The following is an 11,378-nucleotide window of genomic DNA, read 5'->3' as shown; positions in this document are numbered from 1 at the left end:
CCGCGGGGCCCGGGGTCTCCCTTAGTGCTGCAAGCGCCAGCGAGGCCGGGCCGCGCCGGGCGGCCGGTGGAGCCCCGGGGCGGGGGGGGGGAGGGGGGGGGGCCGGCTCCTGCCTGCGGGGCTTTTCCTGAGGCGGGCGATGCGGGCAGCTGCCTGGGGAGGGGCCTCAGCCACGGCAGGGCACGGCCCGCAGCAGAACCGCTGTCTGGCAGGGGAGCCGGCCCCTAACAGCTCCGCGCGCCGGGAGGGTGCTCTGAGGCCACCCCGGGGCGCGAAGGCTGCCCTGGGGTGAGGCGACCGCCGCAGGGTGAGAAGGAAGGGCCGGCCCAGCGTGAGGCGGCCCGCGCGGGGCACGGCCGAAGGGCCGCCCCGAGGTGTGAAGGCCGGCCCGGGCTCAGGAGACCGCCCCGGCCGCGGCGGCTGCGGGGACGGGGCGCACGCCCCCCAGGGGGGCGGTACCGAAGGCCGGGCCCGCCCCCCGCGGGCAGGGTTTCCAGCCGGAGCGTTTATGCGGCGCGCGGGGAGGGGGCGCGGGGGCCGCCATGTCGCGGTTGCACCAGAGCAGGTGGGTGCTGGGGCCCTCCTGCCCTCCCGTGCGGGGGATGTGGCGGGGGGCCCGGCGGGGGGCCAGGGAGGCCCGTAACAAGCGCTGTAACGCCTGCGGCTCCGCTCCCTTTAGGATCGCGGACTTCCAGGAGGTGCTCGGCGAACCCACGGTGGCTCTGGCCAAGCTCCGCGACCTCTGCTTCAGCGGTGAGCGGCCCGGGGGGGAGGGCGCGGGGCACGACCGCGGCCCGGGGAGGCTCCGGCCGGCGGTGCCTGGGGCTGGCGCTGCGCCGCAGGGCTCGGCCCGGGGACGCCAGGCCCCAGGGGGGCTGAGGCCGCCCCAGCTGCCACGAAGGAGCCCAGTCCCGAGCTGGTGTGAAGCAGTGAGTGCTGGAAACCCGGGGCTGGCGGCTGGGTTTTCAAGCCCGAGGTCCCACCAGGCCGCAGCGGTCCCCAGCTGGCCTTTGAGCTCAGCCGCAGACTTCCAGGCAAGCCCTTCCTTCCCCCTCTCTGACATGCCTGTGGGTTTCCTTGCTTCTGCTGTGCCCTGTCCATCACCTGTGCGGTCCCCCAGCTTTCTGCTTCCAACGCCTGCTGCAGGCACCCTGCCCCGTGGGAGGCACCGGCAAGTTTGGCACCGTATATAAACCCTATGGCGTCCCTGCGAAAACTCCTTGCCCCCTGGGGAGGAAAAGTGCTGCCTTGCCTGTTTGTGTGGCGACGCTGGCAAACCGCGGTGAGCAGACTGGGGCTGACGTAGCTATTTCTCTGCCTGATGTTCCACAGGAATTCCTTTTGACGGTGGGCTGCGCTGCCTGTGCTGGAAGGTGGGTTTTGCTTGGGGTGCTTTTGTTTCTTGTGAGCGATGCTTTGGTTTGCTTAAGTACACGTAGTATTTTTGGGCACTTAAAACTGTAAACAACCATAAAATCTAGAGCTTAAAAGCCATTCAGAATCGACAGTCATTTGTGGAGATCAGCACTGGCACAGTCACAATAGCATTTAATGACACAGGGCAGCTGTCACCTAGGATGACAGAAAGCGGGTGTCTGCTCTTTGCATGAGAACAGTCCTCAGTATTAAGCTAGGAGCGCATTGTGGTCAAGTTGGCTATTGATCAATCCTACCAATAGGTCTGCATTGAAAGCCAGTCCCCAAAATATTCCTGACACTAGCTTGGCAAAGTACTAAAGCTCCCAGTATGTTCAAAGGACCAGTTCTAGCCACTGTGTTTGGTTTGCTCATCTTACAGGTATAACAGCTCGTTCTCCAAATACTAATTTGTGTGCATCTGTCTTCTGTATAGATACTCCTGAACTACCTCCCATTAGAGAAAGCCTTATGGAGCTCTTTGCTCAAGAAACAGAGGTGAGCATGTTGGTACTTGCCCTTTTATTTCAATGATATCTGCGGGGAAGGAGCATAGTTCCTTAAATAATTAAGTACCTTCATAACATGAATTGTTCTTGTGTGGAATGCACTGTTCTGTAGACTGCCTGGTGGACTGACCTCTTCAGCTGAAGAGAAAATCAAATGCCTTCTGGCTGAGCACGGTGGTAGAGAGATCTATTTGAACTCAGTCTGGTTGCATTCATTGACTTAATCTTCTGCTCCTTTGCAAACTCTTATTTTCTTCCTTAAGGGATCTGTATTCCCAGTTCCTAAAGGAAATGATTATACAGCCTGGGATCGCCAAAGCCAACCTGGGTGTTTCAAGGGAAGATGTGACCTTAGAAGATCACGTAAGTGTTGTTGGTGTTGCACAAAACTCCCCAGAGCTGTAAACTGTTGTTCTGGAGCCTGAACTCCTGGCCTGTTCTTGGCTCTGTTCTCAGCTGTTTTGCCCTGCTAGCAGGAAGGACGGTTCCTGGGTACCAGCCTGGCACTTGCATCTTAGTAGCCTTCAGTGGGAGTAATTGGCAAAGCACCAATAGCTCTGAAGAGGGCTGTTTGCAGCTATGTCTGTCCCTTCTCCCCTACCTTGTGGCTAGCTGCCCAGGCTGTGGGTCTCCTAGGAGAGAGGAGAGGATCACAAGAGGTACCTCTAGCAAAGAAATGCTCTCCTGGGAAGTCAGGTCTGGGGGTGGACTCAGAGCAGGCTAATCTGAACAGAGGATATAAGAGGCAGGAGAGTTAAGTTGGACCATGTCATGGAAGACAGGAGACTCCCTTATTTCTAGTTCTTCTGCTGGCTTTGGTTTTTTAAATGGAATATTTCCTGCATGCCTTGGCTTTTTCCTTCTCTGATAGCGCTATAAGAGTGTATATGTTGGGGGAGGGAATGAAGTAACTGATCAGAAGAGACTGTAAAATGATATAGCTGCTTCCATGACTGGTCCTGAATGTTAATTTCTCTGCTAGCGTGCAGTTGTCTGTGCTGCTGTGGTCTCTGGAGGCTTTGGTGCTGTAAAACCAACGTGCTTGTAAAACTCCATGTGTTGGCAGGTTGCAGTGATCTTTGAATCTCTTGTAACATTGATCCCACCCACCCCCCCCCGCCTTCTCTCGGTTAGTTGTTAACTTTGCGTGGCTCGTGGTGTGGAGAGAGGAAAGCGTGTGTGGAAGGGGAGTTAAGTTTGCCATATTAGAAAACTGGTGAGATGTGGGATAGGTTGTTCATAGTAAAGTGTATTTCCTTTTTCCTGGACACAGTGGTGGTGCTTAGTCAGCCTTCTCAGAGCTGAGATAGAGGGCAATACTTGTAACTAATAGCCACAGTGCCTAAGTACTGCATGGGTGGGTAACTCTTACCCGAAGTACAAAGACCGTCTCTGTTGTACAGGTCGGAGCTGCAATGAGGAATCTTGTTGGCAGGGGACAGGATACCTGATTTGGGAACAAAGTCATTAAGAGACGGGTGAAAAGCAACTGGAAACGTTGGCTTCTGTCTCTCCAAGTGAACCGGCACACTCAGTTGTTTCACAAGCTCTGATCCGCTTCCTGCATGCTGTGTGAAGAAACAACACTAAATGTAGCTAGTGAGAGAAAAAATCAGACCTGATGTGCTAGGAGTATGCTGACGAGATGCCAGAGGGACAGCAGAAGTGTTAAATCTTTACTGAGGGTTTTGACGCGTGAAACATGCTTGTTCTGTTTCTGTTGTTTATTTCTTTAGCCCCTCAATCCAAATCCAGACAGTCGATGGAATACTTACTTCAAGGATAATGAAGTGCTTCTCCAGATAGACAAAGATGTCAGGTGTGTGAAGCAGGACAACTCAGGTTTCTGAACCCGAGTGGTTTGGTTAACACATTGTACTTCGAAAACAAAGTTTAGTATTAAATTGAGCCTCGCGTTCAACATGGGGCATGTACTTCCTTCTTATGCCTGATCTCCTTCTGTATCCGTCCTAGGAGGCTGTACCCTGACATGGCATTTTTCCAGCGCCCAACGGACTACCCCTGCCTTTTAATCCTGGACCCCCAAAATGAGTTTGAGACGCTGCGCAAGCGGGTGGAGCAGACCACGCTCAAGTCACAGACGGTGGCACGAAACCGCAGCGGGGTCACAAATGTGAGCTCTAGGTGGGGTCTGTCCATGGGGCAAGACAGCTGATAAGGGGTTTTGTCTGTTTCTCTCTCCACTTGTGCGCTGGAATTAAGCAAATACCCCAGTAGGTACTGTGTATTCTGGTGGCTGGACAGCTTTGTAGAACCAGTTGGGGTGCCTGACAGTTGGGAATTACAGGTATATTTAATTTTAAGGATTACTTTTTCCTGACTTCTGGCAGAAGCTGGAGTTTTAGGAAAAGGTGAGTGTGTTATGCTTGACGTGTGCCTTTCTGTATGGGAACAAAACACTGAAGGGTTAATTTATTGAAGTTGAATTTATATAGCCTGCCAGAACTGGATCTCATAAACCTGCTATTAGGAAAAGAGCTGGCTATCTACTGAAATGTGTGGTTGTCTTTTTTTCATGAGCATTACAGTGCAAGTGCCAGATGGTGTTGGGGAAGGTGGCTTGCTACCACAACACATCTGTACTTCTCCTCATACCACTAACAAAGAAGTGGAACTGCTGTGGTTTTTTGCTGCATGGGGTCGGGCGGTGCAGTGGTTCAGGGGAACTGTCTGTTGCTGCACAGACTGCTTTGTTCTTCAGGGAGAGCCAGCGCTACGACTTCACTGCGTCTGTGCTTTGAGTTACTTGTCTTGGTTTATGTGAATACCTGCCTGCTTGGTATAAGCTGGTCTAATCTTTTGGGGGCCTGTTATGTACAAAACTATCTGTGCCAGTTGGTTGTCCTGAATCAGCCATAGTCTTGCCTTGCTTTTCAGGTGAGCTCCCCTCTTAAAACGACACCCAGTTCTCTGAGCGAGTATGAAGTTCTGCCTAATGGCTGTGAAGCTCACTGGGAAGTGGTGGAGCGAATCCTGTTCATCTATGCCAAGCTGAACCCTGGGATAGCATATGTTCAGGGGATGAATGAAATTGTGGGGCCTCTTTACTACACCTTTGCTACAGATCCAAACAGCGAATGGAAAGGTGAGAGACTTTGGGCCACTTGGTAATGGCTGTCGTACTGCATGCTTTCTGTAAAGAACTGTTTTGGGAACAAGACTCTCTTTAAACAACTCTGTTTTGACCAGTCAGGGCTAAAAAGCAAATACAGCAAGAGATAAGGAGTTTTGGGAACCATAGCAAATTGATAGAAACTGAATGGGTGGTGAGTGGTAAGGACATGGGAAGTGAGGATTTCTGAAGGGTTTTGTTTGTCTTGTATGGATCTGGGTTGCACTTTGTGAAAATTAAAATCCCTGTAGAAGCTCTTGTTTGCTTACACTATATATACCTGGTAAGAAAAGAACGGAGTAGGAGGACTTTGCCTTTTGCTTCTGCTTCACAGGAGCTCCTAGGATGTGTGCTGATGGCAGGGAGAGCAGATGATGTTCTTGGGCATAGATAACTGGCTGGTTTGTGACCCAATGTCATGAAGACCTTGTGTTGTCCACAGGGTTGGTATCTGCAGTAGCTCTGTAGAAATTTCTATTTAAAAAAAAAAAAAAAAAAAAAGTCCAGACTAAGCAAGCCAAAATTTTGTAGGATCTGCTACTTGATTCCAGTACAGCAACCAGACTATGGAGCCGGAACAGTTCTGTGTGCCTCAATCAGTGATGCTTTCTCTACTCCCCCGTGATTATTTTTTTTTTTTTCTTCCCTCCCCCAGAACACGCTGAAGCAGACACATTTTTCTGCTTTACCAATCTAATGGCTGAAATTCGGGACAACTTCATTAAGAGCCTGGATGATTCTCAGTGTGGTATTACCTACAAAATGGAGAAGGTCTACTCCACCCTGAAAGAAAAAGATGTGGAGCTGTATTTGAAACTGGTGAGGAGCTTAGGTGTTTCTCCGAGTCTCAGCTGGAACGTGAGGAGCAGAGCTTAATAGCGCATTTAAATGTCAACCGATTTTGTTAAACTGTTACTGTGCTTGAATAGAAAGGTTGAGAGAGTGTGTGAAGGGCTTTGCCTACAGGGCATAGAGGCTCTCTTATCTGTGGGCTGAAATAACCTCTCCTTGGAGTAAGCCTAGAGCGAGCTGACACAGCAAGGCTTTTCTCCCCTGCCTGACTGTGAAAGCAAACAACTCTTGTTGCAAAGCTGCCAGCTGTGAGTCCAAAGTGAGTTGGCCGCATTCCCTGGTCACCTGGGTTGAGGCGTAGCTAGCGCTAGAGTCTTTAGTTTCTTCTAGTTATCGGGCAAAACATGAGTTTTGCTGTATATTTCCTTGGAATGTGAAATTACAGGAATTGTGTCTGTCCTTTAAGAACAAAACAAAAACCAGCCTCCCCTGCTTCCATGCACGCACTGCTATAGCCACTGATTGCCCTGACAGCACTGACTTAAACTGCATGGAGATAATCCCAGAAGTAAAGTGAAATCCAGCAAGATGGACCGTCCCACCCACCTAATTTTACAATTCTTGTTCATCCAGGGGTCTCTGAGTGCCATGGGTTGGTGTGAGTTTTGTAGAACATGTAGAAGGCAGCTATTGCTGAAAACATTTTCAGGTCTTATAGTCAATTTGGAGTGGAAGTCCAAGGAGGATTTGGAAGGGAAAGCTGTTCTTGTTACTCCAACCTCCACCAAATCACACTTGAGATTTTTTGCATTTAGAAAAATCAGGATTTATTTCTTTTATAATCCAAAAGATGGTTTGTCAGCCCAGTGACAGGACCCACAGTGTTGGCTGGTGGCTGATTCAGTGGGGAGAAAATAGGCTGCTAACTGTTTGTCTGGCAGGAAATGGTCTTGGCCATGCAGCAGCTGGTCCTTAAGAATATCAACAGCATCCTGAACTTGTTTGACCTAGATTAAACTCATGGTTCCTTGGATTTAACAGCAGAAAACAAGAAAGCTTCAGGCTAGAAGTGCTTACAGTACACTTTACTGACCATCAGTGTGAACTCTTCCATCTTTGTTTCTTTTTGTGAACAGTAAACATTTTGATAAATTCAGGGCTTCTGGAAAGGAGAGGAAATCCTGACAAAACAGTGTCTCTGGTAGAGGGGGAGGGCTGCAGCTTTGCAGAAAAAATTCAAATGGGAACGTTAAGGTTACTTGGCAGGTTTAACGGAACTTACACAAATAGTGCCTTTAGGAAGAAAAGCTTCCTCTACCCCATGTTGTGGACAGAGGAGCATTTTCTGGCTTGTCTGTAGACATGGAGCATGGCTGCACTAAAAATCTCAGTCTAGCTTAAACATGAGAGCCTTCAAAGGAGGCAGCGGGCTTGCTGATGTTGCAGCATGAGTTGGCAGCTTAGAGCTATATCAGGGTGGAGATGGGGATGGAAACATGGGGTGCATCTCTTGCTTGTAGGGAACTGGCCGAGAGCACGTATTCATTCTTTGCCTGGTGCATGTCTGACAGCAAGAACAGAACATCAAACCCCAGTTCTTTGCCTTCCGCTGGCTGACGCTGCTCTTGTCCCAAGAGTTCCTGCTGCCAGATGTCATCCGTATCTGGGACTCCCTCTTCGCTGATGATAAGCGCTTTGATTTTCTTCTGCTCGTCTGTTGTGCCATGTTGACGTAAGTACACAGGTAGTCCTCCTGCTCTTTTCTTTCCCTCCTTTCCAGGAGTCTTCTGTAGGCATGTGTTAAGGCATCTGGTGAATAGGTTATAGTCACTGTTCACAGTGGTATCAAAAGTGTTTTTTAAAACCTCTATAAGGGCACAGTGTAGTCTGTTTTTAAAGTTCCTTTTAAAAGTAAAAAGTCAGAAGCAGCTGGAATAACTTCTGTCTTTCAGATTAATACGGGATCAGTTGCTGGAAGGAGACTTCACTCTGAACATGAGGCTGCTACAGGTAAGGATTAAATATCATGGGCATAGGGAGCAATTTGAAGAGAAAATAGTACTGGGAGAGGGGATGATGGTATGGGAGAGGGTACGCCTGGCTGAAGAGAAGTACCAGATTTCTGATGTTTGCATGCAGAAAAATCATAAGGGACCTTACAGCACGCTCATTACAGGGAGCGTGAATCTTTCGCTTGTGCACCCATTCCAGCCTACAGGGAAATTATGATAGACTAGAAGTTTCTAATGTTCCTTTGGTTTGCAAAAAATGTAATTTCTAGCAAAGATGTGAAACCCTGTGTAACATTGTTAAAGTTTTGGCCAGAGGCTTTTGATTAGTTCTGAGATCTGTGAGAACCCAAGGTTGAAAGCACCTGCACGGCACAGTAGGATATCTTTGATTCTGCCAGTTCCTGCTTTGGGCTGTGCAAGATACTGGCTTTGATAAGGCTTTCTGGCATGACAATAGCCCTTGTAGCAGGCCAGCTTACTGCACCCTTGGAGGACAAATTAAAACAAACAACCAAACAACCTTCTTGAAGGATATTTGAGGCTTGATCAGTTGCAAAACAGGAAGCTGTTAGCTGTTAAGGGAGTAACTGAACATGGCAGTTATTATATATATATATATTATATTATAATAGGCCAAGAATGCTGTTGTCAAGGTTTGCCCTGCTTAAGTGAAACAACGTGTACAAGAAATGCTAGGTAGTCACTTACATCGCTTTGTTTCTTTGACATAGGATTATCCTATCTCTGATGTTCATCTGATTTTGAAGAAGGCAAAGGAACTTCAAGATTCCAAATAGTCTGTGAGCCTAATAAAAGGTGTCAGAGAAACTGTATGGCAGTGGATCCCAGGAGATGCCCCCACACAATGTGGTGCATTAAAGCCCCTAGTGGTCTCTGCAGGACTTCAGGTTTTGTGTTTGGGCTGCTGGCCACCTTGAAGATTTCCTTCTACTCTATTTATTAGGTCAAGGACTGATTACTTCCCCATCTACTTGGGTCCTGCACTCCAGATTTTTTTCAAATCTCAAATGCCTCTGTGCTGCCAAAAGCAGTTCTTTGTATCTTTTTTTAATGACTTTTAAGTAAGGGGAGAAAGAAATCATCTGTCTGCTTATTCCTGAAGGGATGGACTCCTATAGCATGGAAGTAACACACGGAGTAACTTCTGACAGGGAAGGGACAAGCTAAGTCCAGTGGCTTTTGGTGGGTGAATATAGAAGGATCTTCCTCCTGTGTATAAATTGTATTCCAATGAAGTCATGCATCCTGCCATTCAAGTAGCTTCTGGATTCTTCTCCCTTGTGTCTGCACTTTGCCATCCCTGGGGTGTGCAAAGAAGATTGCATCAGTTTCTCGTGATTGTCATCTGGCAGTTTGGACACCTTTGCCTGGGAGAGAGACCTTGAGAAGCTGAGATGGGAGGACACAATTACAGCTGGTGGCTTTGTGCACTGAAACTGCCTGAATCTGGAATCGCCTTACCAACAAGGTCTCCTTGAAAGCAAGACCGTGGTGGTCTTAATGAGTGTAGTTTGAAGTCAAGCCTTATTACGCACAGCCTTAGATCAGGAACTTGTTGCTGCAGGGAGGCCTCATGCTGCATTTCTGGCTCTGAACTGGAGCATATCCAGCTACAATCAAGAATCTGAAATACAAGAATCCAGCGCCTAGTCGCATGCAGTGAAGACAGCCGTATTTAGGGGCTTATACAGACATTGCACTGGGGTTTTCTGCCTCAGTGGCTTGTATAATATCACCCTGCATAAGCTGTGGTCAGAGTAACCTTGATATTGTCTCATAGTGCTTCTTGCCAGGAAGAGACAGGGTACTGGTCTGACCTACAAGTAAGAGTGCTCTTCTGATGTAATCCAGTGGGCATACAAGCATTTGTCATTAGCTGGCTGCTGGGGCTGATCCACTCTCCTGTGTACCGGTCCTGCTGGAGTCACAGTCCTGTGTTGGACACTGGTTCCTCCTGAGAGGGAAACCGCTGCATTTCAAATACAGCAGAGCAGGCTCAGGTGAACGTTGACTAAGACAAACTACGGAGAGAACTGCTAACCTGCCGGCAGCGTTGAGCTGATCAGAAACTGTAATCCTCAGAGGGAGAAGTTGCCGGCACCCAGGTGCTTTGGTGGTGCAGAAGCTCTCGAGCGAACACTAATCCAGCGTGCTTTTCCCTTTCTTTCTGTGCTGTGTTGGCTCACCTCTGCATAGCTGTTTGACACTGCAGTTTCTGGTATTTATGGGTATTGATTTGTTAAAGGTCAGTTGTCTTTGTAAGGTTTGCTTAAGCTCCTGATGGCCCAGAATCACCCTAGCAGGAGGGATGTTGTCAGCTTTCAGCTTTTTTACTAGTGTTACTTCCTTCACTGAAGGCCAGTTCTTTACACGCTATTGTAATTCTCACAAAGGTGGGTGGGGAGACTGGAGGACAGGTTGATGCTTGTACCCACGTTCTTATTGGCAATCCCAAGCAATCTTTGCCTCTTCAGAAGATGCTTGAGTAACACTGATGCAGCCAGGTGTTGCTGCTGTGGCGGAGCAATAGCAAGCGAAGACTTAAAACAATCTGTAATCAACAGCTGTGGCTAACAGTATCCCTCTCTGCTGCAGTCCCTTCTAGAGGGTAGAGTTTTCCTCCCAAGAAATACAGAGCTGATTGACCAGGACAGCTCTGTGATGAAGCATTCTGTCTGCTCTAAGCACTGGGGCTATGTTCTTCCTGCCTTGTATCGCTGAGCTATTCCTGGTGGTCTCATGGTCTCGGTTCTTGGGTACCCTGCACTAGAGAGGCCGGTGGTTAGACCCTGTATGGCCAAATGGCTAGCTGGGAGACACAAACGCAGAACCGGAGGGTCAAACTCTTCGGCAGAATTGGACCTCCTCCAAACACTTATGCCTCAGAACTGCTCTAAACTGCTGTAGCCTGCTCACATTCCACTTACAAGCTCTGCTCTCACATCCCTGAATACCTAGGCTGTCTGTTCCAGGTCCTTCTGACAAGCGCAGGGTTCCCTTAAGCTGTATTTTCTCTCTGGTAAATGGGAGCGTCTGTGAGGATTCCTGCTCTGAACAGCTAGAAGTCTCCTTAAAAATAACCTGAGAAGGCAGCAGGCAAATCGGGATTAAAGATTTTACTTGGAGATGAACTTCTGCTTGTTTTTTAGAGTGGCGTTTGGGCCCTGCGGTTGACCTCCTGCAGAGGAGTTGCCCAGCTCTGAGGTGGGTGCTGGTCTGTAGCATTACAAACACTCTAGGAAGACACTGGGAAGGTGGCTAATTAAGTGGCAAGTGCAGGTGGCTGGCTGGGTACGGGTGTCATGGTGTCTTCTCTTTTCCTAGGTGCTGAAGGGCTTATGTTACGCCATCTTCTCTTTAGGGGGAGATGCTAAATGCTTTTAGAAGGAGTCTGCTGTGGTCTAACAGGATGCAATGAGGGCTTTGGCTGCTGGAAAGGTTCTCTGGGATAAATTCTCTAGCCTTATCCAGACTACAGCTGCTAAATTGATTGAG

At 48.9% G+C, this 11,378-nt stretch overlaps 1 protein-coding gene across 2 annotated transcripts; it reads left to right on the top strand.

The window, feature by feature from the left end:
- The first annotated feature begins 313 nt into the window (after nucleotides 1-313).
- On the top strand, nucleotides 314-11,014 carry TBC1D13 (TBC1 domain family member 13). Of its 2 annotated transcripts, XM_055820431.1 has the most exons (12): nucleotides 314-565; nucleotides 680-753; nucleotides 1,333-1,373; nucleotides 1,853-1,914; nucleotides 2,189-2,288; nucleotides 3,662-3,744; nucleotides 3,900-4,059; nucleotides 4,824-5,031; nucleotides 5,714-5,877; nucleotides 7,422-7,582; nucleotides 7,803-7,860; nucleotides 8,594-11,014. In XM_055820431.1, the coding sequence occupies exons 1-12, from the start codon at nucleotides 543-545 to the stop codon at nucleotides 8,657-8,659; spliced, it is 1,200 nt and encodes a 399-aa protein (XP_055676406.1). In that variant the 5' UTR covers nucleotides 314-542; the 3' UTR covers nucleotides 8,660-11,014. The 2 variants fall into 2 exon arrangements, with proteins under 2 accessions (XP_055676406.1, XP_055676399.1); XM_055820424.1 differs by lacking the exon at nucleotides 314-565 and having other exon boundaries at nucleotides 572-753.
- Nucleotides 11,015-11,378: the final 364 nt, after the last annotated feature.

The sequence above is a fragment of the Falco peregrinus genome, chromosome 1, assembly GCF_023634155.1.
Source record: "Falco peregrinus isolate bFalPer1 chromosome 1, bFalPer1.pri, whole genome shotgun sequence".
Taxonomy (NCBI): domain Eukaryota; kingdom Metazoa; phylum Chordata; class Aves; order Falconiformes; family Falconidae; genus Falco; species Falco peregrinus.
This window is presented reverse-complemented; position numbering and strand designations above follow the sequence as displayed.